Source organism: Anser anser, assembly GCF_964211835.1.
Source record: "Anser anser genome assembly, chromosome: 17".
Lineage (NCBI taxonomy): Eukaryota > Metazoa > Chordata > Aves > Anseriformes > Anatidae > Anser > Anser anser.
The window spans coordinates 8,453,129-8,476,380 of record NC_139738.1 but is presented as its reverse complement, the minus strand read 5'-3'; the positions used below and the strand labels follow the sequence as shown (position 1 = coordinate 8,476,380).

The 23,252-nt window shown below is 57.7% G+C and overlaps 1 protein-coding gene across 1 annotated transcript; it reads right to left on the bottom strand.

Moving 5' to 3' along the window:
- Positions 1-879: 879 nt before the first annotated feature.
- On the bottom strand, positions 880-22,400 carry SLC2A1 (solute carrier family 2 member 1). Its single transcript, XM_083802788.1, has 10 exons — positions 22,283-22,400; positions 13,513-13,605; positions 6,130-6,290; positions 5,129-5,369; positions 4,546-4,708; positions 4,274-4,461; positions 4,002-4,106; positions 3,720-3,821; positions 3,201-3,404; positions 880-2,780 (listed from the first exon to the last, which is right to left on the bottom strand). The coding sequence occupies exons 1-10, from the start codon at positions 22,298-22,300 to the stop codon at positions 2,583-2,585; spliced, it is 1,473 nt and encodes a 490-aa protein (XP_083658914.1). The 5' UTR covers positions 22,301-22,400; the 3' UTR covers positions 880-2,582.
- Between the last annotated feature and the right edge of the window lie 852 nt (positions 22,401-23,252).

The following is a 23,252-nucleotide window of genomic DNA, read 5'->3' as shown; positions in this document are numbered from 1 at the left end:
CCCATCAAGGAGCTCGTTGGCAGGAGCCCTCGCTTGGCACCTGGAAGGGCCCAAAACGGAGCTCCTGGGCCAAAGGCAGCACCTCCAGCACCCAAAGGCAGCCTGGGCCTGACTGCAGGCAGGCAGCACACGATGCCCGTGGGCAACGAGGCTCTGCTGGCTTGCGTCAGCCAAAACCACAGCCCCACGGACCAGCTGGGGTCTTCTGCAGTTCCCAAAAGGTGCCCGCCTGTCCCTGTGCTGCTCGCTCTTTGCCAAGTGGTAAAAATGGAATTTAGCCCCTGTCGCATGCCCTGCCTCGCCGTGTGGGGCCTTGGCTGCACAGACTGCTCCGGTCCGGAGCAAATTGCTCTGGGAGCAGGACAGGCACAGCCACTGCCTGTTCCAGGGAGCCTGAATCCACAAAAGATGCTGTGAGCAACGTTCCCAGAACAGGGCCTGCATCCATCAGCCGCGCTCATCTCCAAACCAGTGGGGAGAGGGCGAATTTCCCCATCCTGCCTCCCCGCTGGCCCCAGCAGCACAACTTCCCCCTTCCCAGCCCCACCGCAAGGTGCTTCAGGGAAGAAAAATGGAGTTGGGCCACAGCTAGCCCAAATCTGGGCACTGGTGAACACGGCCAGAAACCCTTAGCTTGGGCCACAGCTGGGATGGCAATGGCACCGTGCTGGGGAGTGCTATGGGGGTTGCACTGCTCCCCATCAACCGCTACCCCTGGAGCAGGAGGTGGCACAGAGAAAAATGCTCTGTGAGCACAAACACATGTCCGAGGTGGACCAAGAGCCAAAGGGGAAGGCCCAGGTAAGGGTTTGATCCACTGCCCACAAGTCACCAGTGTGCCCCAGCAAAAAAAAAAAAAAAAGCACAGCACACAGGAGGTTGGGTCGCTGCATACATTCTCATTTATTGTTAGCACACCACACGTCTTTCTCTTGGCACTTATTTTTATGCATCTGTGGGGGGGGGGGGGGGGAGGAAGAAGTGCACCGTTTCTGGTATGCTGCACAGATGTGTGATGAGTTCTGTCATGTGGTTGTTTTTTTTTTCTTTTACTTCCTTTTATTTACTTTCAGGTGTGGTTATTATAGTCACTTCCAAAACAGACAAATAAATAAAAAAAACCACTATTAAATAACTGCCTGTGCCAGTAGCTCCTACAACAGTTGCACTCAGGGGAGAAGGGCTGCTTTTTGTTTTTTGTTTTTTTTTTAAGTTTTGTTTTAAAAGAAGGGTATTTCTTATTTTTAATATACTAAAGACTAAAATTCAGTGCAATAGATACAACTACAGTGCAGGTAATTAACTATACAAAAGTCATCCTAACCATGTACAAGCTTTCCTTACAGTTGCTATAGAAACTATACCTTTTATCTGTACCTTTTGTATACATTATACAATGTGAATATACTCCAAGAATATTTACAGTACTTTGCTTGTCAATCAGAAACACTATAACTTAATGTCTACTATTAACACCATTGAACAAAAATATATATAATATAAATATCTTCCAGTCTATACACAGAGCAGGAAATGTTTGTATCCATGTGATGAATTTCGGTGAGTCCGGGACTTGATATGGTAGCGCTGGGCAGGTTTGCTGGATGTAGTATGGGACCGCCGGCCGCTCCTGCCAATGCAGGGCTTTGACTTGGCGGGGATGCCGTCACGCTAGGGAAGGCCAGGGCTGCTGGTTTGCTCTGCTGCATTCTCCCCTCTCCCATCTGCCGACACTTTGTGCCACCGTTGACCAATCAGGCAAATATTGCCAAGATTAAACTAAGAGACCCCTCTCCCCTCCCATCTCAGCCCACCCGAGCGCACAGCCAGCAAGAGAACAGCTGAAATCCAGGCAAGGAAGCATGCACAGCCAGAAACAGAGCCCTCCACTTGGAAAGGCGAGGAGCTGCTGCTGGAGACTGCAAAGGGAGATGGTGCTCTGCAACCTGCTACAGTACTTGTGACCTTTCCAACCTCCTCCTCAGGAAACGCTCAAGCCCGGCACCTGCAGAGGAGCAGGACTGCACCCGCAGACCTCTCCATCCTCAGTGCTGCCCCAAGGCATTCCCAGAGGGCAGGGAATCCCCATCCACGAACCCGCAGGGGGTTGAAATCTTAGACTGTTTTAAAAAATAACTTTTTTAAAAAAGAAATTTGTTGTTTTAGACTTAGTCAAATTACATGTTTTTCTCTATGATTAGAATGTTAAAAAAAGTTTCCAGCTTTAAAAACCTTCCACTATGTGATTTCTCATTAAATAACCTATCACTTCATTAAAAAGGGAGCCACCCTCCTGCTCATGGAGGCTGGACGACGCTGCTTGGTTGGTTTTAAAATATTAGTCATTGCTTCTGCATCTATCAGCTTTGAAATCCTGGACATGAAACCAGCTAAAATCGTTCCTAGCAAAAATATGTCAGTCTGTCACTGATGAACCAGGCGGCCAGTGGGGGAGTCTGGAGAAGGAGCGTATGCAGAAGAGCCAGACCCCCCGCTCCCTCCTTCCTGGTTTCTGTACAAGCATTAAAAACACTCAGGAGAGAAGTTGGGAGGCTCGGAGGAGACGATGTGCCGCAGGCTGGTTAGACCTGGGAATCGGCACCCAAGCTGTGAAACTCATCCGGGGTCTTGTCGCTCTGGCTTGCGCCTCCCTGACGGAAGCCGGAGGCGATCTCATCAAAGGTCCGGCCTTTTGTCTCTGGCACCTTGAAGTAGGTGAAGATGAAGAAGAGGACTAGCAGCACTGTGAAGATGATGAACACGTAGGAGCCGCAGAGTTGCTGAAAAGGGGAGACACCAAAGTGGTGAGTGTACAGACAGAGCCAAAGACCAGGGGCTCTGCGGGAGCTGCCAGAGCACAGCTGCTCACCAGTTCCAAGTGCAAAGCAGTGCACCACAGCCTGTGCCCGACCCCCCCAGCCAAGGGGCTTCTCATCTAGTGACTGTCCTGCCCCTACCTGCTGCTTCAAAAATAAATCCAGCCTGCTCTAGGATATGTCTAGCCCCCCAAGTCCTGTCCCCAAGCCTCTTCCCAAGGCACATTTCCCAAGCCAAACTCAAACCAAACCCAGGTCCTGTTCTCAACACAGGTTTCAGGACTCAAAATCTCTTCTAATCACATAATCCAGCTGGCGCAATGTAAGGCTGCCTGCACACACCCCCAGACCCACTCCCCCCCAAGAGCAGAAGGAGATGATTACCGCGATGTACTGGAAGCCCATGCCCACAATGAAGTTCGAGGTCCAGTTAGACAGCCCAGCAACAGCAAAGGCGGCAGGGCGAGGGCCTTGGCTGAACAGTTCTGCCACGATAAACCAGGGAATGGGGCCTGGACCAATCTCAAAGAACGCCACAAACCCAAAGATGGCAACAATGCTGAGGTAGGACATCCAGGGCATTTGGTCCTAGTCCAAGGGAGAGAGAGAAAAGGTCAGTGAGTGCCCTGCAGTGGGGATGGACAAAGCATCTGGCCAGCGCAAACAAGACTGCAGGCAGGCCTGATGCTGGCAGAAGCCATGAGGTTTCTCTAGATTGGAGACAGGGTTTCCTGGGACCCCAAGAGCAAACTGGGCAGAGGGGACCACTCTGCAATCACCCCTGGGAGGAGGAAGTCCTGCTCTCCCACCATACCTTCCCACAAGCCACCAACTAAGGAGCAGCGTGTAGTGCCCCCTCCCAGCCCACCCACCTGGGGTTGCCCTTCAGCCCCCATCACTCACCAGCAGCGTCAGAGCAATGGTCATGAGCACCGCACACCCTGCCATCCCCGCCAGGCCGATGAGGTGAAGGGTCCTACGTCCGGCTCGCTCCACCACAAAGAGCTGTCAGATGGGGGAGATGTGTTTGTCAGCACACCCCCTGCCCAGGGAAAAGCATTCCTATTTCCCCTGCACCCACCTTCCCTGGGGAGCATGTTACATGCTCGCCCCTGAGCCCACCAGTCCAGCCCTGCATTAACACAGTGGTTGCTGGTGGGGCAGCCACAGCAGGCTAAAACTCACCGAAACAACTGTAAAAGCTGTGTTCACCACCCCAGAGCCAATGGTGGCATAGACAGGCTGCTCCACACCTGACTTCTCAAAGATGCTGGTGGAGTAGTAGAAAACCTACAAACGGAAGGGAAGCGCCATGAGGAAAGAAGTCGGGTCTCAGCTTGGGGCTGGTACAGACCCACGGGCAATGGAGACATGGAGCCAGCACAGCCCAAGCTTTTGTGCCCAGGTGGAACAAGCTACCTGTGGCACCTAACCTGCCAGCCCTGCCCTAAACTCACCGCATTGATCCCCGAGAGCTGCTGGGACAGCTGCAGCACAATTGCAATGAGGATGGGCTGGCGATACATGGGGGAACGGAAGAGCTCCATTATAGTGACCTTCTTCTCTCTCATCATTTGCCGGCTCTCCTCCTTCATCTCCTGGAGGTCGCTGCTGACATCTGTTGTGCCCCTGAGCTTCTTGAGGACTGAGGAGAGGCAGGGAGGGTGGGTCAGGAGCGGCTGAGAGCCTCACGCATAGTGAAATGAATTTGGGGACATGGGTCACTCACCACTCTTGGCTTTGTTCTCCTCATTGCGGTTGATCAGCAGGAAGCGGGGGCTCTCGGGGGCAAAGGGCAGGATGGCGCACTGCAGCAGCGCAGGGACAAAGATGAACCCCAGGAGCAGTGGCCAGAGTGAGTCATTCCCCATGATCAAGTCCAAACCAAACACCTGAGGACAAGAGAGGTTGAGCCACGTGAGTGCTGTGGAGCCTCCCCTTCTCCTTTAAGCCAGCTTGCCGCAAGCTGGATCCAGCTCCCCTTCTTGGGGCACCTGAGGATGCCCAAGCCTCACAGTGCACTTATCGGAGGGGCAGAGCCCCACACCGCATCCAGGTGGCCCACAGACATTGTGTCCCAGTGCTGCCTATCCAAATCCTAGATCTCACAGCACCCTCGTGCCTGCTGAGCCCTAGCTTTGTCCCTGGCTCCTTCTGAACGGCTGTGCAGAGCCACAGCACAAACAATGCTCCTGGGCCACCTTATCCCAAGACCCAGAGCAGCTTCAGCAACATGGAAGAAACCCTGGCTGACTGTGCAGAAACAGCATCGTGGCCAGCGTAGACAGACAGACCACCTGGACAGCACTTACTTGTGCAATGAGAATGCCCAAGACGATGCCAAGCTGGTGGAAGGTCCCCAGTGCGCCCCGCAGTGCAGTCGGTGACACCTCACCCACGTACATGGGCACGAAGCCGGTGGTGAGGCCGGAGTACAGGCCGATGATGAAGCGGCCGAGAATGAGCATCTCAAATGACAAAGCCATCTTGGAGAAGCCCATGAGGACAGCGGCCAGGAAGGCGAGCACATTAGACATCAGCATGGAGTTGCGCCTGGGGAGGCAAGGAAGGAGGGCGGTGAGGACCACAGGTGTCAGGCTAAAGGGGGTATCAGTAGGCACTGTTTGAGTGCATGAAACCAAACGCCAACTCTTTGCCTGAGGGAGGTGTCCAAAGCCATTTCCCATGCAGAAAAGCATTCAAGGCTGAAGCATAAGCACCACGCAGGGCTCAATCTGCTTCCACAGCCTGTGAGGCAGTGCAAGCACATTGCTGCACACAGCTGAGAAACAGAGGTGCTAGCAGGGATGAGACCAATGCCCCCCTGTGACAGCCAGTTAAACAGATGCTGCCCTAAGGACCAAAACACAGCACAGCTTTGACACAAGCTAATCCGAATCAGCGGGCTCTGAAAAAGCCAACAGGGAAGCTATTATGGGACAGACTGTATGAATTTGGCTCACATGAAGGGCTCAGCTCCGCAGCAGGCCAAGCCTTGGAGAAGGCAGGGAAAGGAAGACATGCCAGCTCCCAGCACGAGCGGTAACAAGCTACCGAGGATGGAAGAATGGTCTCATGGGCAAGGCATGAGCCAGAGCCAGTCCCGCCTCCACCAGTTCCCACTGCCAGAGGAAGTGGTGGAGCTCTCAGTGGAGAAAACTGCCGTGACTAAAGCAAGGCTGCAGCTCTGGACAGCGCTCCGTGCAGCACAGAGGGCGGGTGTGGGTTTGGGACGACAGGGGATGAGGCAGCAGGGCCCCTGGGAGGGGTGTGGGGGGGGGGTCAGCACAGGTCCCACACGCTCAGTGCTCACCGGCCAAAGCGATTGACAAAGAGTCCCACGGAAAAGGATCCGATCATTCCTCCGACAGAGAAGATGGCAACAGAGAGGGACCACAGCGTGGTGAGGGTGCCAGGGCTGATGGGCTCATCATATCGGTATAACCAGGTGCGGTTGTAAAAGTCTTCAATCACCTGCAAGGGGGAAGAAACGAAGCCACAGGGTAAGACTGTGCCTCATTCATGCTAAGAGGTTCGCCGACACCTGCCTAAGGGACCACACTGCACAGGGCTAGGCACTTCAGTGATAGCATCCTGTCCCAGCCACATGGGCACCTATAATGCCCCCCATTTGAGGAAGACCAGCCTGCAGCTCTGCTCATGGCCCTGTTGATGTCCCCACCGTGATGCTGGGTACCACAACACAGCCCTCAGCAGACCTCGTCCCCAGCACCACTGACGCAAGCCATGCTGGCACAGGAAGGCTGCAGCACACCCCAACACAGGTTTGCCTGGATCCAGGCTCATCACAGGACCGGCCCTTCTCCCTCGTGCTGCAGGGCAGGGTTCACCCAGCCTGGGGTGCGAAGCTAGGCCCAGGCCTGCTTTGGAAGTGGTGCGGACACCGGGCTCACCTGCAGCCTCCAGCCCCGGCAGAACACTGACCGCAGCCACACGCTGCTGCTCACGCGGTCTGGACCAAACACGGCTCCCCAGGCCAGTGGCTGACATTCCCCTTCCCAGTTTCGGTGGGGAATGAGGCTCCTCACCTCGTCACAGCCCTAATTCCTCCCCGCAGGCCCCTGCGACCCCACCATGACTTCGGTGCGGCCGCCGCAGCCCAAACAACTCAAGGCCAGGATGGGCCGGCAGCAGAGCACCTCCGCCGCTGAGACCCAGGCTGGCACGAGAGCAGAACCAAGCACCCTTCAAAGCGGAGGGGCTCTCCCTGCTATTAACCACACACCCATCTGCTAAGGCTGGGCACGTCCTCCTCCACTCCTGCTGCTCAAGATTTCATCTGCATCACCGGTGCCACAAATTCCTCTGCCTCGGCCCAGCCACCTACAGCCTGCAGGCAGCTCCCCATCACCCCTGCCTTGGCCCGCAAGCCTCAGTCACAAGGCTTGGCCCATCTCTTCCCCGTCACAAGACAATGTGTCACTGAGCAAGCCCCGGTTTGCAGGCACGCTCCCATTAAACCCAGTACTCGTTGCTTTCCACTTGATGGGAGCCACCCAGCTGCAGGCTGGCAGCAAGCTGATAGCAGGGCTTGGATCTGGGAGGAAACCCAAAGGGATGCACAGGGAAAATGCAGCCAGACAGGTTCTGGGCTCGCCCTGCCAACGCTCAGCACTGCCAAAAAGCCTCTGAAGCGGCCGTTCTGCTGCGGGAAGGTCAGGCTCCTCCTTGGTCACCACCACAGAGCCCAGGGAGCGATGGCGAGGGGCTGAGCGGGCTGCAGGAGGCGGCTCGGGTCTCCATCTCTAGAGGAGAAGCTACACGCGGGGAGGAGGAAGATGGACAGACACAGGAGGAAGATGGGGATGAAAGCAACATGGTCTGTGCAGCTGGAGGTGGATGAGTTCAGTTTTCATCCCCCCGCACAGCTCCTTGTGCTTGTTTCTAGTGTATTTTTGCAATACTTGTGCCAGAGCACAGCTTGAATCCTACTAAACAAAGACCCCAGTTTAAAAAACAACCCCCTTTTCCCTACTGATATGTTGCTAGGACTTTACTTTAGTAGTAGCTGCTGACAGCCAAGACAGGTGCACATTTTTAATTACTTTCTTAGCAGAATAACATTTTTTTTAAATATATATTCTTAAAGAAACACAGCCAGCCAACTGCCAAACAGCTTCAATCAAGTTACCTAAGGGTCATGGACAGCCCCTTCCCGGAATAAGGCTCACCCATGCCCAAAAGAAATACGCATGGGTCTCAGCGATGCACCGACACCATCCCTTCTAAGAGAGGAGCAACCCTGTCTGCAAGGAGGAAAGACTTCATGCAAGCAAGAGAAGCTGCTCTTAGACAATCACCGATCCTGAAGCTTCAAATGGCTGCACGCACGCTCAGCTCCCAAGCGGGAAGCGAGCCTTCATTCCTGCAAGCGGTGCTATGAGCCTCAGAAAGCGTCTGCACAATAAGTCTTCGTTTAGTTTTTCACTTTATGAATGAGAATCCCTGGCAGAGAAAGCCCAAGAAATACAATCTGTACCACATACCTCACTGTAAATTTCAATAATGATGGTGGGAATTTTTTTTCTTTTTAAATTGTTCCTTTCACAAACCCCCAAATGACAAGGATTTCACAAGGCTTAAGTAATTTCATTCATCTGCCTCCAGGTCACCCCGTCCTGCTTTGCCTAGATGTTTTGACGCTTGTGTGTCCTGTCCCCACCCCCTCCCTCCTTTCCTAAAGTCACCAAAACAAGCAATTGTAATTATTTCGAGCACACAGGATTGCCTGTCAGAAAAGCCCACCGCCTTAAACACCCCACGCCAAGCTGGCTTGCACAGCAGCAGGACTCGGAGATGCACAGAGCAAGGAGCAGGCTTCATTTTTCAAGCTCTTGATTTCTCCTCCCAGATCAAGAGCCTGAAACCTAAAGTCCCAATAATTAAAACACTCGAAAATTGTGTTAGGGAGATGGATGCTGGGTTAAAGGGAAACAGTGTTTAAAATATCAGGCTGGGCGGAGAAGGTAATAACCCCGTCTTCTCTACAAGGAATTTACTGGCTGCAGTTATTTAACAATTTATATAATGAACACACCGGCATGATGTAGGCTAAAAATAGGGGCAGCAATGGGACACGGGATGCAGCTCCACACACAAAGCACTATCAGGTTGCAGCGGCTCTCCGCTAGGACACACAAGTGGAACTGTTAGCAGCAGCAGCCCTGATTCATTGTTTTATTGCCTCCCGGGAACGAGGAACAGCAGGACTGCAAAAGGCAGTTTGGAAACCATCACCTCCTTCTCCAGTGGGATCAGAGCGCAGGTGCCATCGCTCCCTCGAGCGGAGGCTGCACACCCTGACTCCACTGGGAAGACCCCAAAAATCCCCCGGGTGAGCAGGAACAGCTCCATCGCCCACCCTGCCAGCATGGGCAGCTGCGAGGCCCCTGGGCACAGCCACCCTCCAAAAACGTGGCAGTGAGGGAGGAGGAAGGCTTCTGGCCGTGTTCTCCAGCTCTGAGCCCTGGGGAGTGAAGCCCCTCCAGCAGGCGGTACCTGCCGGGGGGGCTTGGCTCAGGCCAAGCAGCGAGGGAGGGTGCAGGTCCAAAATCCCCAAGAACTTCTCTGCCTCCCCTGAGGGTACAGCACACAGCCCAAACTTTGTGGTGCACAACATCCCTCCCTGCCTTCCTCAGAGGCCTCCATCCTTCTCCCCTCGAGGAAAGTCATCCAAGTGCCGGCTGGTGCCCCAGGGCTGGCTGAGATACGCAGCCAGGGCCCAGCTTCCTCTGGGCTGTGGGTTTGCTGCTCCTCTCGGCACCACGAAGGCTCCCCCAGCTCAAAAAAACAAACCAACCCTCCTGCAAACCCTTCTCCTCGTGCAAAAGTGATCGATGAAGAATCCCACCGTGATCTGATTGCCACACATGGATGAAAAACCCTTTTGAGCTTGAAGCGTGAAGAGTGGGGGGCAAAGAAAGAAGAGCTACACTTCCCAAAGGCTCTCTGTGTCCCTCCTGCCTTCCTCCCTCACCCTCATTTAATTTGAGCTGTTTTCCACGAGCCCTCACCCAGTTTCAGGCCGTCCCCTCCATGCATCATGTCTACAGACACCCCACAAGGAACAAGCAGCTGTTTCAGCAGCACCGAGCAGGGAGGACTATATTAAGAGGACCACAAACCCGGTGTTCAGCCCTCAGTGCAAGAAAGGAGGCTTTCTTAGCTTTTTTTTTTTTTGAGGCAGCTGGCTGCAGGGTGCTGGTGCAGGAAAGCATTGCTGGATGCACGCTGCCAAAGCCAAGGGGCTGATGCACCCCAGTCCCAAGCCCTGCTTCCCACAGTTAAAGTTCAGGGCTCAGATTCGGCAGGGACACAAAGCCTGCAGCTGCAGGGGTTTAATCCCCACACCCAGAACATCCTGCTGCCCACAACAGAATTCCTCCCACCTCCCTGTGCGCTGCTGTCTTGTTCCCCTGGTACAGGGCAGGGCTTTCCTGCAGTAAATGGGCACCTCAAACCACTTTCCCCATCTCTTCTGCACCTCACGCACAATGCAGCTTGCTAGGAGACTCGTCCCCAAAACACAGCCCATCTCAAGGCTGAGCCCAGGGGCTTAACACTAAGAAAGCACAAGGGGAAACTGAGGCAGAGGGACCTTTGTTTGCTGTGGGTCCGTATGAACCAGAGCTCCCAGGGTTTTAGGGCACAGCTGGACAGCTTCCACCACGCTCTGTAAGATGTGGAAGCACCTGGCAACACACCTTGGGGGAAGATCTTACCCATTCCTTGCGAAAAACCCATCCATGTGCCTCCCCTCACATCACACCTGGTGCCTGTCCCCAAGAAGAGACCCCATTAGGGCAGTTCAGATGTGGTCCATGCCCACCTCAAGGAGACTCACATCTCCCTTTGCAGTGGGTCAGCTGGACAGGCTGGAGAAAAGTCCCTGCAGCCATAAGGAAAAGAGATGTAAGGAAATGACTCACGTCCTCATCCCAGGCACTGGAGTCGGGCAGGTATGGCACTGATGCAACGCAGTAATTACAGAGCATCTGCTCCCCGAGGTCCCACAGCACACTGCGCCACGTCAGGAGTGCTCCTCTGCACGGAGCTCAGGGGATGGGGAAATGAGAGCAGAAACCATAAAGCCACTTCCCAGCACACTTCCGTGCCTTCCCGGCTCACTGCGCTGCACGCGCTGCTCCCACTGCCTGTCTCCGGGATGGGCAGGAGGCAAACGCCTCTCCCCGACCTCCGCCTCGCACCGGAGCCTCGCCACTGACCAATGTGAAGGCCACCAGCACAGGTGGGCCCTGCTGGTGCCCGGCGATGACATCTGGCAGGGGAAGGCCAGGGTTTTCCAGCAGAGCCAGAACAGCACAATGCCCTCAGCAGATGCTGCAGCGCTCTGGCTCTTGGATGCTTTCAGTGCTCCTGACTCTACACCCAAAGACTATGGGAGCAAGGAGGCTGGGCAGGAACAGGCTCGAGCCCTTGGGCTTCGTTCACGCAGGCAAAGCACTGACACCAAGTCAGCTGGAGCGGTGGCACCCTCTGAGGCCCTCCTACAACTCCCCCTTCCTGGAGAGGGGGACCAGACATCCCCCAGGAGCAGAGCAGTCCCTGTGGCTGCCAGCATGGGGGGGGACATTCAGAGCCATCCAGGCTGCTGGCAGAGCCAGTGCAGAGGCAAAGATGGCACCGTCCCACGAGCCCGGCCTCCACAGGCACCACAGGAGCTTGCCGGGAGGTGCGGGCCCCCAGCATCCTGCAGCATGAAGACTGCTGCAGCCTCAAGGAAGCACCCTGCTCCCCTCAATTAAGAGGATTCAGCCTCCCATGCTGACATGTTTTGGGAAGTACTTGCATGGGATCTTCCCTTTCACAAGTTTTTCAGTGCTCGAGGTGACACGCTGGTGTTTGTGCTCCCGGGCAATGTCAGGAGATTTCGCAGCCCGTTGGCCAATCCCACCAGTAATAAGATTAACAGCAGTGGCACAAATTCTGCCTCAGTGTTTTTAATTATTTGGGATTGTGTACCAGAGGCTTTGATGTTTTAACTCTCTCTGCAGCCCAGGAACAGCCAGTTCCTTCGAGCCAAGCGGCAGCTGGAGCCCAGTTTGTCTTTCAACACCTTACCCTGGCAGCTGAGCTTTGCCCAGGGCACGTAACAAGCACAATACAGGATTTCTGAGCTAACATTTCCAGGGCTGTAAAATTTCAAAAGGTTGTGCAGTTCTGAGGAACCCCATGTTTTTCAGAGCTTCCAAGTACCCACCAGGTGCCTGATCATGGGAGGGTCCTGGTATCTGCTAGAGGCAGTAAAATAAAGCAAATACCTACTGCTGTTCATTCCCTCTCACACACAGCTATGTCATTTCATCTTGTCTGTCCCTGCTCATCCACTTACCTGGGGATGTTTAGTCTCTGATGCCTGCATGGGATCCCCCCCATAAATGCTCCTGCAGGCATTCCAACACCCTCACCCTTTACCAACTAACTGGGGTCTTCAGATTCCCTTTGAGACCCCATGAAGGATCCTGCCACCCCCCACCAGAGACAGCTGCCACATCCCACAGCAGGTCCCCACGTCTGCCCCCTGGAAAAAAGCCCTGCAGCCACCCCAGCAGCTGGGAGAGGGACTGCTCCCAGCCCCCCGCAGCTCTGCCCCACTCCAGGCTCCTGTCTCAGAAGTGGGAGGGAGGACAGCCTGCTGCAGCCTGGCAGGACAGCAGTTACCCAGGCCGGGTGAGTTATTGCTATCCACACCCAGAGCAGGATCAGCCCTGCCTCCCATCTCCCCAGCCGTCACCGCCTGGCGCCTGCTGAGTCAAGGGTGAGCAAGCTCGCCAGGTACCCCGCACTGTGGCAAAAGGGCACAGGCAGGAGGCAGTGCCAGACACCCTCCCTGCCGCAGCCGAAACCGGCCCTCGGAGCCAATGCCGCCTCCGTCCTGCAGGGCAGAAGATGGGTGTGAAGGCTCAGCAGGCATGGGGGGGCTGGTGCACCCCGCTTCCTTTGTGGTGGAGGCCAGGCAGCTCTGGCAACCCCAAACCATTGGTATTTTGCAGCCTCCTGCACATTGCCTCCACTGGGGCAATAATTATCCGCCCCTCCCTGCTAAGGCAGCCCACCGGGGCTGTTATCTAGATCTGTGAGGCCACGTGGGTGAGCACTCCCAGGCCTGCTCACATCCCAAACTCCTCCACCGCTCGCCCTGCAAAGCCACACCAGAGAAAGTGCTGGAGTTCTCATGGCATGCCTTGCGCGTCTGGGCTCCGGCTCTCAGCCGCATGTGGGAGAACAACCAGCTTCTTCAGCTGCCCATCAGCGAGGTCACTGCCCGGGAGATGACTAAGGTCCCAATTAGCTTTGAAATCTTCGCTAAGGCTGAGGTTAAAAGTTACACAGATCCCACCCCAAGAGCCTCTCGAAGCACACACATGCATTCCCAGAATTCACCAGCAAAACGCTAAGCAAGAGGAAACTAATTCTCCTGGGAGCACAAGAGCTAAACAGCTCCTTAACAAATCCCATTAGAGGCAGTAAGCTGCCTAGCAGGATGTACTATTTTAGCCAGGCTCATGGTGGAGGGGCGAGGTGGGCAGTAAGTGTTCGCTTGCAAGAGCCTCTTTGCACAACCCTCCCATTTTGCCACAGACAGGCTGCTCGGTGCACGCTGCCATGCCTGGATCGGCACACGCATGCTGTCCTGCTGCCGCTCCGCTCTCACCTTTTGCGGGGCATTGATGACACCAGTGTTGTAGCCGAACTGCAAGGAACCCAGCACTGCTCCTCCCACAGCCAGCATCAGGCGAGCTGTCATCTGTGTGAAGGAGAAAAAGGAGAGGGGTTAGGTGTGGGTCCCAGGCTCTGCCCCAAGCAGGCACCCCCAGCCCGCCCAGGACCCGGCAGCGGGCAAGCCCCCATCTCTGCTCAGGCCCTCCTACCCCCAAGACCGAGGTCCTCCTCGCCCCCTCTCAGCACCCTGCCCATCTGCCCCTGCCTCTGGGACCCCCGGTCACCTTGGGAAGCTGCTAAGTCCGAGGCAGCACAAAAGCCCCAGGAACCACTGGTACTACATACTTTATAAGTCAAGCGACTCAGATGTCTGTCCCTGCCGCCCTGCTCACACCACCTCCGTCACAGAGATCCTCTATGGCCAGATTACACACCCGTGACTTCTTCCCAGGGGAAAGCATCGAAGGCTCATGCTGTGCCCTCAGCAACCCCCCTTGGCCTCCATGGGGCAAGCCCCCCAGCACGATGGCTCCACACGCTGCTGGAGCAGGCAGACACACTGGTGGGCCCACAACCCACTCAGCCGCCACAGGGTGCAGACCCCAGCCCACGCTGAGCCCAGCGGGCTCAGGAGGCCGCGTGCCACAGACCCGCCTCAGGCCGCGGGGAGCCCCCCAGCCAAGATGTGGGACTGGCTGTGCTGAGGGGGCCAAGCAACCCCCCCAAAATGCCTCCCTCCAGAGCTCCAGAGGGAAGGGGTCTTCCTTCCGATCAAAGCCACAAGCACAGCCCCGGGCCCCCTCCACAAATCCAAACCACCAGAAAACTGAAATTGCAGCACCCTGGGGGGGCCCTGTGCTCACCCAAACCGAGCCAGCACCTGGGCACCCACCAGGGTGGACCGGCTGTGCCAGGCAAGCGTGAATGGGCAGAACCCAGGACAAAAGGGACGTCCTGCTTCCATGGTTTCCTGACATCCACGTGGGCTAAGTAACACAACACTTTCGGGATCCCAGGATTATTTTTTTTTGCCTCCTGACTCAGGCCAGAGGCTTTAGGCCACGACAGTCCCAGACATCGGGGTCACTGCATGTGCCACATCCCCCACGCCAAGCGCTCAGAGCCAGGGTGCCGCAGCGACGGCACGCCAGAGATAGCCACAGAGCAGAGCATGCCGGCGATATCCCCAGCCGCCCACCGCACCCGGCCCTGTTTGGTTTGGCCATGCAGTGCCTGGCACCCGGCTCCTGGGGCCGCTTTCAGGGATGTTGCAGGAGCCCGTGCACTGGATCTGCCCAAAGCGCCTGGGTGCTCACGGCTCCTGCTGTGCCGTGCTGCGAGGCTCTGCTGCCCAGGCACCTTGTCGGACTCTGTGACCTTGGACAGAAAACAGCAGGGGAGGAGAGGTGCTCCTGGGGCAGCCGAGCCCCAGCACCAAAGGCTTGGGGGTCAGCATGGCGAAGCACAACCACGCTCAGCAGCACCATCCCCGTCACCAGCATGGAGATGGCCTGGACCGCATGGTTCAGCCACCGCTAACAAAGGTTTGTGTCAGAGCCTAATTCACTGTTACTAAGCAAAATCCCAGCATTTATCCAACGCCTCAGTGCCTTTGGCTATTTGGCAAGCACTTGCCCACCTCCCTTTTCTCCTGCTTAAGCTACAGCAACAATTGGAGGCTTGTTTCTGAGCAAGGTCAGGGCAGGCCAGCACTTGGACACCTCCATCAATGGCCCAATTATCCCTGGCAGGAGATTTCCCCATTGCTCAGCCCAGCCACAGTGCCCCAAGAGCAGGGATTTGATGTTCCCAGGTTCGGTTAATCAGCTTAGGGACATTCACGTGAACTTAAAGCCCCTTCTCTGGGGCTCAGCACTCGCACACAGCTGCGATGCTTGCTGTGGCAGACAGGAGGCCTCGCTGGAGCGGGCGAGCACTCTTTACCAAATCCCAGGCATTGTTCCCTTGCTGGGGAGAGCCAAAGCCTCAGCCACAGGCACCTGATTTGGCACAAGAGCCCTGCTGCACACGCCATCTCGTTTTGGGATGGGCCAGTCTGTGACGCAGTGAGTCTGCCAGGAAGGGCCCGAAACCGCATACAGCAGTCTCGCTTCTCCTTCCGCAGCTGCCGCCGGCCTCCTGCGGGTTACCTGCGAGCAGCTGGGTCCCACAGGGCGCTTCCTGCCTGCCGACACGAGCGCCTCCTCCGCTGTCCCGGCACAACCCCGGCGGCACCGCTCGCGCCGGCTCCCTGACCTGACCACCTACTTATTCCTCCAGCCGCACTTCTCCCATTCACATCCCAGCCCCGACAGCCGTCCCTGCAGTTCTCCTCCTGCTCCTTTTCTCTGCCTGATTGCCTGAAAGGGCCTTTCTTCCCTCAGTGCGGCCCCCTCGCTTCCTGCCCCCTCTCTTTTCCTGCAGAGGGAAAACCCGTGTTGCAATTGTCAGATGTCAGGTCCTGGTGTCTGGCTGTGGCTGTCTTTGAGGCGAGACCCACATGCATTTCACACATTTCACTCGATACATCAACAGCAGGCAGCAGTGCTGGGGCCCAGAGGTGAGGCGTGCAACGGGAGCCCAGCACAGACCCCTGGAAGGTGAACCTCAGCCCAAGTGGAGGACAACAGCAAGAGAAACAGACGGTGAGTGCACAAAGCAAGTCCCCAAAAATACAAATGATGTAGCGCAGTGGTAGCAGCCACCCAGCACGCTCAGTGTGCAAGGCTTCACCAGTACCAGGCAGCTCACCGGGGCGCTGCCGGCCCAGATCCAGGCTAACGCCCACCCAAAGCCCTGCCCTGGTTTTCTGGTGCTGGACCCAGGCCCTTGGAGACCACCAGCCAAGAGGAAGCACCAGACAGACTCCAAGACAATTTTGGCTGAGCTGAATCTAGCCCAGACAAATCTAGCCCTCTACAAGGGACAGTTGCATCTGGTTCCCAGACCCGTCACAGGTCATTTCATGGGGCTCCCCAGGCTCCCCGCACCCCTGCAATTAAGTGCTGGCCGCTCAGGCAGTGCGGCTGGGCCCTGGCATTGTTTTTGGACAGAGCCCGGCACTCCCAGGTGCTCCTGGCCAGAGCACGCTGCCCTTCCTGCAAAGCAGGAATCCAGTGCACGATTCCCAAGGAATCGAGATTCCCAAGAAGAAACTTCTGTGAGCAGGAGCTCACATAAAAGTATACCGCTCCCTGGGGAGCTAGAGCTCCCCGCAGCCACTGAGACCCCCCTTACTGCAGGTTTTGCCACGTGTCCAGTGGTCCCCAGCACTTGTTTGTAGCTGGAAGACCAAAAGCAGGAGCGTAGCTGGGGAGCATGGTGAAACCACAGACCTGGAGGCAGTGGCAGCCTGCCCAGCTACCTCCAGCCCCACTTTGCTCCTCTGGCACCACAGAGGGACATTTCCAGAGGTCTGGTGTCAGGCAGACCCACCGAAGCACAACACGGTGATGGTGACAGCTGACTGCAGACAACACACCAAGGGCTATGCGCTGAAACACTAAGCATTCGGCAACAGTAACTACTGCTTGCTGGTCTTGGCTCTCCTGCCAATCTGCCTTTCTCCGCTTTAACAGGGAATTAGGAAGCTCACTGCGAAGAGCAGCAACAGGACCCTGAGCTGCCTCAGGAAATAAAGCCAGCCCCGTTAATTAAGTTCATTAATTAGCATTGGCCTGAACACAACAATTCCACTTCACAAGAAACTGGGGAGGTTTTGTCACTTGCTTTTGTTCAGCAAGTCCGACAAACCTTGGAAAGAAAATGCCAACTTCAGAGCGAGGACCAGCTCAGGGCCACAGTTCCCAAAACTGGCCGCAGGAGTTTGGACTTGGGTTTCCTGCGCCCCACCGACCCCACAAGCTGGTGGCGAGGCCCCGCACACCTGGCAGGTTTCCATTTTTACGGTGACACTGCTCTCCCTCGCACTGCTGCCCAAAAGCCTTTCCACAATTAAAAACGCATTTCCGCCCCCCCAACAAATCCCAGCACTGCAGCTTTGTGGCCCAGACCTGCAATGCAGGGTGAGAGCAGGCTGAGAAATGCTGCCAAAGTTAGAGAAAAACAAGTGGCGGGCACAGAAATCCACCCCGTGCTCCAAAACCCCAACCCCAAGCTCCCCCGTCCAGCCAGCACAGCTCGGTGTCGCAGGGCTGTAATTTCTTCCAACTCTCTGGCTATTCAGCACAAACCACGCTGGCCTCAGATGGCTTTGCTCCACACAGCTACAACGCACACCACCATTAATGTATAAAAAACAACCTGTGCTTGAACAAACGCTTAGAAGTGCCTTGCGTTTTTTGTTTTCCCCATCTGAAGGGCGGCAATTTCAGCCTTGTTTAGCCACACAAAGCCTTCTCCTCACACAGGAGCGTGCCGGTGAGCACCGGTTCACACATCTAGGAATACCTGTCATCGATCCCCACGTATTGCACACTTGGGGCGAGCAGGAAGCAAGGAGGGGTGTGCAGTACATTGCAGGTGAGTCACGCCGTTGCAACACGCCTGTTTGCCCAGCTAGCTTTTATGAAAGGGAGCAGCGACGGCCGGGGATGGGGATGCAGCGCTCTGGCCAGTCCTCAGCATGAACTTTGCTCCAGGAAGATTACAGGCAGTACTGGCTCTTCACAAGGGGCTTTCTCCAGCACAGGCTTGGGATTTCACTATCAAAAAAAAGACAATCAGCACAACTGAGGACAGAGGCTTTGTATTGGTGTATGGGAGAAACAGGGCGCTAAGCCTCGCTTTAAGTGAGTGCGTTCAAGGAGTGAAAGTCTTCAGCCTTGAGCATACACTTTGGACTGCACTTCAAGAAGTTCACCAAAAAACACTTAATAGACCCTTCCTTCTGTTTTATACACCCCACGGTGCCTATCAGGAAGAAAAACACTACTTTTGCAAGCTTAACCTTTGACAGAAATCCCCAGCTTTCTGTTAAGAAACACCACCAGCTTCAAGATGAAGGAATAAAGTTCCAGCATAGGCTTTTGGCATTTTTGGCCACCGTTCCTGGGCAAAGCCAGCAGCCTGGCCGGGACCGCTGTGAGTCAGCGCCGCCTGCTCACTGCCGTGCGCCTGCATTCGAGCGCCAAGCACGCTGCCGAGCCTGCTCCGCCGTTCGGCCGGCTGCGTTTCAGCCTTAACCTTGCCATTAAAGGAGAGGCTCAAGATGGAGAGCCGAAAAAAAAAAAAGCTGGTTTCTAGCGGCCGTCTTTCATGGGAAACTCTTGTAAACCCATGCAGCGAGCTCTGTTTTGTTAACCCCTCACTTGGAGCCTAACAGAAAGCAGCAGCTTTGTTTGGAGTTCAGCAAAAGCACTTCCCCCTCCTACTCCTGCACAGCTACTTCCAAATGAACACCTGCACAGCCTGAAGACAGACAAGAGCTGTGTTGTACCGGCTACAGGGAGCCCTATGCGCTATAGGAAGAGACCCATACCCTCTCCTCGCTCCGGCATACTGCAAGAGCCAGGTTTTTAAGCAAAGGTGAGAGCTCGCCATGAAGGATGTCTGGCTCGCCGTTTCCTGCTTCCTTTGCTGCTGAACATGGAAGTGAAGATGCTCGGAGGATACCGGGGAGCGTCACCTGGGCGCTGCCCCACTCACCAGCACCTGCGGCACGAGGGATGCTAGCTCAGCCCCAAGCAGACCACGCTGCCTTTGCTCATCTCCCTTGCCTCACTTTTTACCCATTTTTCACCAGCGTGGAAGGATTTCGGAACGCTGCCTGCCTAATGGAACAAGGAAATGAATAATCTCAAAAAAAGTCCCAGTAGGGAATTCCAGGACGATCCACTTTTAGAATAGCCCGTAAAGATGAGGCATGCAGCCTGCTGCAAACGTGACCCCTCCGCAACATGCCTTGCCATAGCGGGCACCGGCAGCAGCAGGCTTTGCCTGCAGGCTGCCCGGCGGGGGGAGCAGGGTTTGTCAGATCCCCGTGAGGTTTTCTGAACGCCAGGCTGCTTCTCGGACAATGAAACTCCGTGGGTGTGCGGGGGCACCCGCCGGCTTGCCTGAATGCAGCCTGAGCACATGCTCGGTGTTTTGGAAAAATAAAGTCTGAGAGAGCAAATCCTTACTCGTGTGAGTAATCCTCCCCACCCCACAGCCGCCAGCAAGGTCACTCCCGCCAGCAAGGGCGCTTGGAGTGAGGGTTCACAGCCTGCTCGCTCCGCAGGATGTCTCCTGCAAAGGCTTTTTGTGACGAAACCACTGCCCGAGAGACGAAGCCAGCGGCACGAGAGGCTTCCGCCAGGCTGCTGGAATGGGGGCAGCAGACGACAGAAAATAAACTTTGCATCACAAAACAGACAGCCCTGCGAGCACGGCATCTCGCCCAGCCATAGCAAAAGCAAGCTGGGATGGCACGCACAGACAGGCTCCCAGCAAACTAAAATGAACACCTCAACCCCCCCCGAGACCTCTCCTTACACCTCGGCTACACAGGGGCTCATCCCACAAGGCGCAGACCCCCCGTCACAGCCCAGTTTGGGAACTGGGGGGGAGGGAGAACACCATCACATGCCGGCAGCTTCCCTCCTCACGGAGACGCCGTCCTGCCGGGGAAGGAACCGCACCGCCAGCCTGGCCCCCGCTGCATCACCGCGCAGCCTCCGGGGAGGCAGCCAGAGCCCAGCGATAACTCGGGGCTTGCGTTGGCTCTGTCCGGGAAAAAATTCTGTCGCTGCCCAGCGCTGGGTAAACCTGACGATAACGCCACGCAGCGGACACGGCCCTGGGAGCACGTGCCACAGGACCGGTGCCCGCAGACAGGGCGGCCGAGGGAGTTTCTTCGCAGCCGAGGCAGGGCATGGGAGGCTGGCACAGCCGCCAGCCCCACCGCGATCACCGCGGGCTCGTGTGGGGCTCCGGGGCCAGGCGGGTGCTGGGATTATCACTGCCAAAGGGCCTCGATGTGGGAGAAAGCGCACAGCAAGGGGAGGGGAAAAAGCCCAATGTTTTTACTTTTATTTTATTTTTTTTTTAAGAAGGTCAGCTGGGGACATCAACAAGATCCCTCTGAATTTTGCAACCACAGGAATGCCTCTCTAACAAGCCCAGGAAGTGTTTTCTTATGCAAAGTCCCAAGCCACAGCCCCGGGGTCCCCCCCCCCACGCTGCTCATGGCCCCCGGCCCCCCCAGGGGTGGGCTGCCAGGTGCCTGGCTGCCATGGGACGGGGCCCTTTCGGAAACACGCGCTTGGGATTTAAGCGTCGCCCATGACGGAGTAGCAGGCTGGCCCTGTGATTGATTACTCACTTAACCAAAATAGACCGTTTCTAACGTGAGTTGATCTAACGGGAATTGCTGTTACAGACACAAAAACAGACCGGGTTTGTCCCTGGCCCCTGCAAGCCTCCATTTCTGTAGCTGAGGGCTGGATTTGCCCGGCGGTGCCTCGGATTTCTTTGTGAAGGAAGACAGCAAGTTTCCTTGATGCCTCCCTCCGCTGGCTCTGACATGCTCCCGGCCGTCACGTCCCCGGGCTCCTTCCCCAGCACCTTGCACCGCCTGCCAACCCCCTCCTCCCCCCAGCGATCCCCCAAAAAAGCCTTCCCCCAGCAGTCCAGCACAGCCTGCTTGAAGGAAAAAGCCGCGCTACTCCCAAAAGGCACCCCAAACCCGGGGACAGGAGGAAGGCTGGACGCAGCTCCCCAGCCCCGCTCTGCCAGTGGCTGACCCGGAAAGCGGCCAGGAGCCGGGCACGGCTCTCGCTGCCCGCGGCGGAGCAGGAACATCGCTCGGAGCCATCGCTGACGAAGTCCAGAAGCCACCCGGGCTCCCACCACGAGTTGAACTGGAAGCTGGCTTTTTATTATGCGGGACAGCGCGCCGCCCGGCACTTGGTACCGCCGAGGAGCCATTTCTGCTCCCTTCCCCAGCAAGGCCGCCGTGCTGGCGTAACGCCCCGGGACAGGGGTCTCGGCAGCGGCCCGGCGGGCACCTCTGCCCACCCAGACCCCCCACACCGGGGTCTGATAGGAACGACCCTACAGCCCCACAGCCCATCCCGCGGCCCCACGAAGTTGCATCAGTTTTAAAGCCCTTCCCTGCTCCAGCCCAGCCCCTGGGGGGGGGCTGCTCTGAGCCCGGTGCCTCCCACTCACCCCCCGACCACGCTCCTGGGACCCCGTTTCCAACAAAACACGGCGGAATCGGGGCTCGGCACCGCTGCGACGCCACCGGGTCCGCGGGGAGCCCCCACCCGGGACGGGGCCGGCGCCCGGGGTGCCTCGGGCCCCCCGCAGCCCCCCAGCTGGGCCGGGCAGCGCTCGGTTGCCGCTCGGTTTGCCCTCCCCGAGCCCCTTTCCGAGGCGCCCTCCGGGCAGCTCGGGCCGGGATCAGCTGCTGCGGTTCGGGGCTCACCTTTCGGTTTCTCGTTTCGTTTCAGTTTCAACCCAAAACGCGGAGCGGGGGAAGGGGCGGAGGGGAGCGCAGCGCCGCCCGCAGCCCCCCGGCCGTGCCCCGGGAGCAGCGGTGCAATTAAATCTGACGCAATTAAGCTCGGGCAGCTCCAAACCCCCGCGGCCCAAGCCCGGGGCAGGATCCCGAGCAGCCGGACGCCGAGCAGCGCCCGGGCTTTATATCCCCCCCCCACCCCAACCCCAACCCCGCGCACCGGCCCCGCCAACTTGCACCGGGGCAGCACCGCCGCTCCGGGGGCACCGGAGGGAGCGGGGCCGGCGGGGAAAGGAATAACAGCGCCGGTGCCGCGGGCGGGGCGGTGCCGGTGCCGCTCGGCTCGGCGCGGGCTCACCTTGCTGCCGGTCTCCATGGCGGGGCCGGGCGGCGCGGAGCTGCTCGCGGGGCGGCGGAGCGGAGGCGCGCGGCCGGCGCGGGGGCATTGGAGCGGCTTAAGAGAGCGGGGGGGGCGGGGCGCGGGGGGCGGCGCCCATTGGACAGCGCCGGGGGGGAGGGGGGGAGACGGGAGGGGGCGGGGCCTCGGGGGGGCCCGGCGGGGGTGTGCGCGGGGCGGGGGGGGCGGGGAGGGCGCGCGGCCGTGCGGCTGTGTGCGGGGGGGCGGGGGCATGGGGGGGGCGCGGGGGGGGGCGGGGGGAGCGTGGGGGGTGCATGGGGGGGCATGGAGGGGGGTGCGGGGGGGTGCATGGGAGGCTGTGCGTGGGGGGTGCATGGGGGGTGTGCGGGGGGGGGCGTGGGGGGAGCATGGGGGGGATGGAGGGGGGTGCGGGGGGGTGCATGGGGGGCTGTGCGTGGGGGGAGCATGGGGGGGTGTGCATGGGGGGTGTGCATGGGGGGGCGTGGGGGGAGCATGGGGGGGCATGGGGTTGTGTGGGGGGGTGCATGAGGGGCTGTGCATGGGGGGGTGCATGGGAGGGCATGGGGAGTGTGTAGTGGGGGGGGCATGGGGGGGCATGGAGGGGGCGTGCGTGGTGGTGCATGGGGGGTGCGCATGGTGGGAATATAGGGGGGTGCACAGGGGGTTGCATGGGGGGAGCATGGGGGGGCGTAGGGGGTTGCCCAGGGGGGTGCAGGGGGGGAGTGTACACAGGGGGCACATGCACGCGCGGTGTGCCCGTGGAAATAGGTGCCGAAATCCGCACGCACGCGCGTGGCGACGTGGGCATGAAACCGTGGGCGCGCTCACCCCTGCACGCACGCACACATCCGTGCATGTGAGTGCACGCGAGTGCGTGTGCATCGGCACGGGCTCGCCTCTCCACGCGTGCGCGTGCACCTGTGTGCGCGCAGCGATGCGCGTGCCCGCC

What these genes read in the sequence shown, in the direction of transcription:
- SLC2A1 (XM_083802788.1), bottom strand. An exon ending in CAGCTTTTACAGTTGTTTCG is followed by an intron (nt 3,822 to 4,001) that starts GTGAGTTTTAGC and finishes CCCATCTGACAG; the next exon opens with CTCTTTGTGGTGGAGCGAGC. An exon ending in CCATTGCTCTGACGCTGCTG is followed by an intron (nt 3,405 to 3,719) that starts GTGAGTGATGGG and finishes CCCTTGGACTAG; the next exon opens with GACCAAATGCCCTGGATGTC.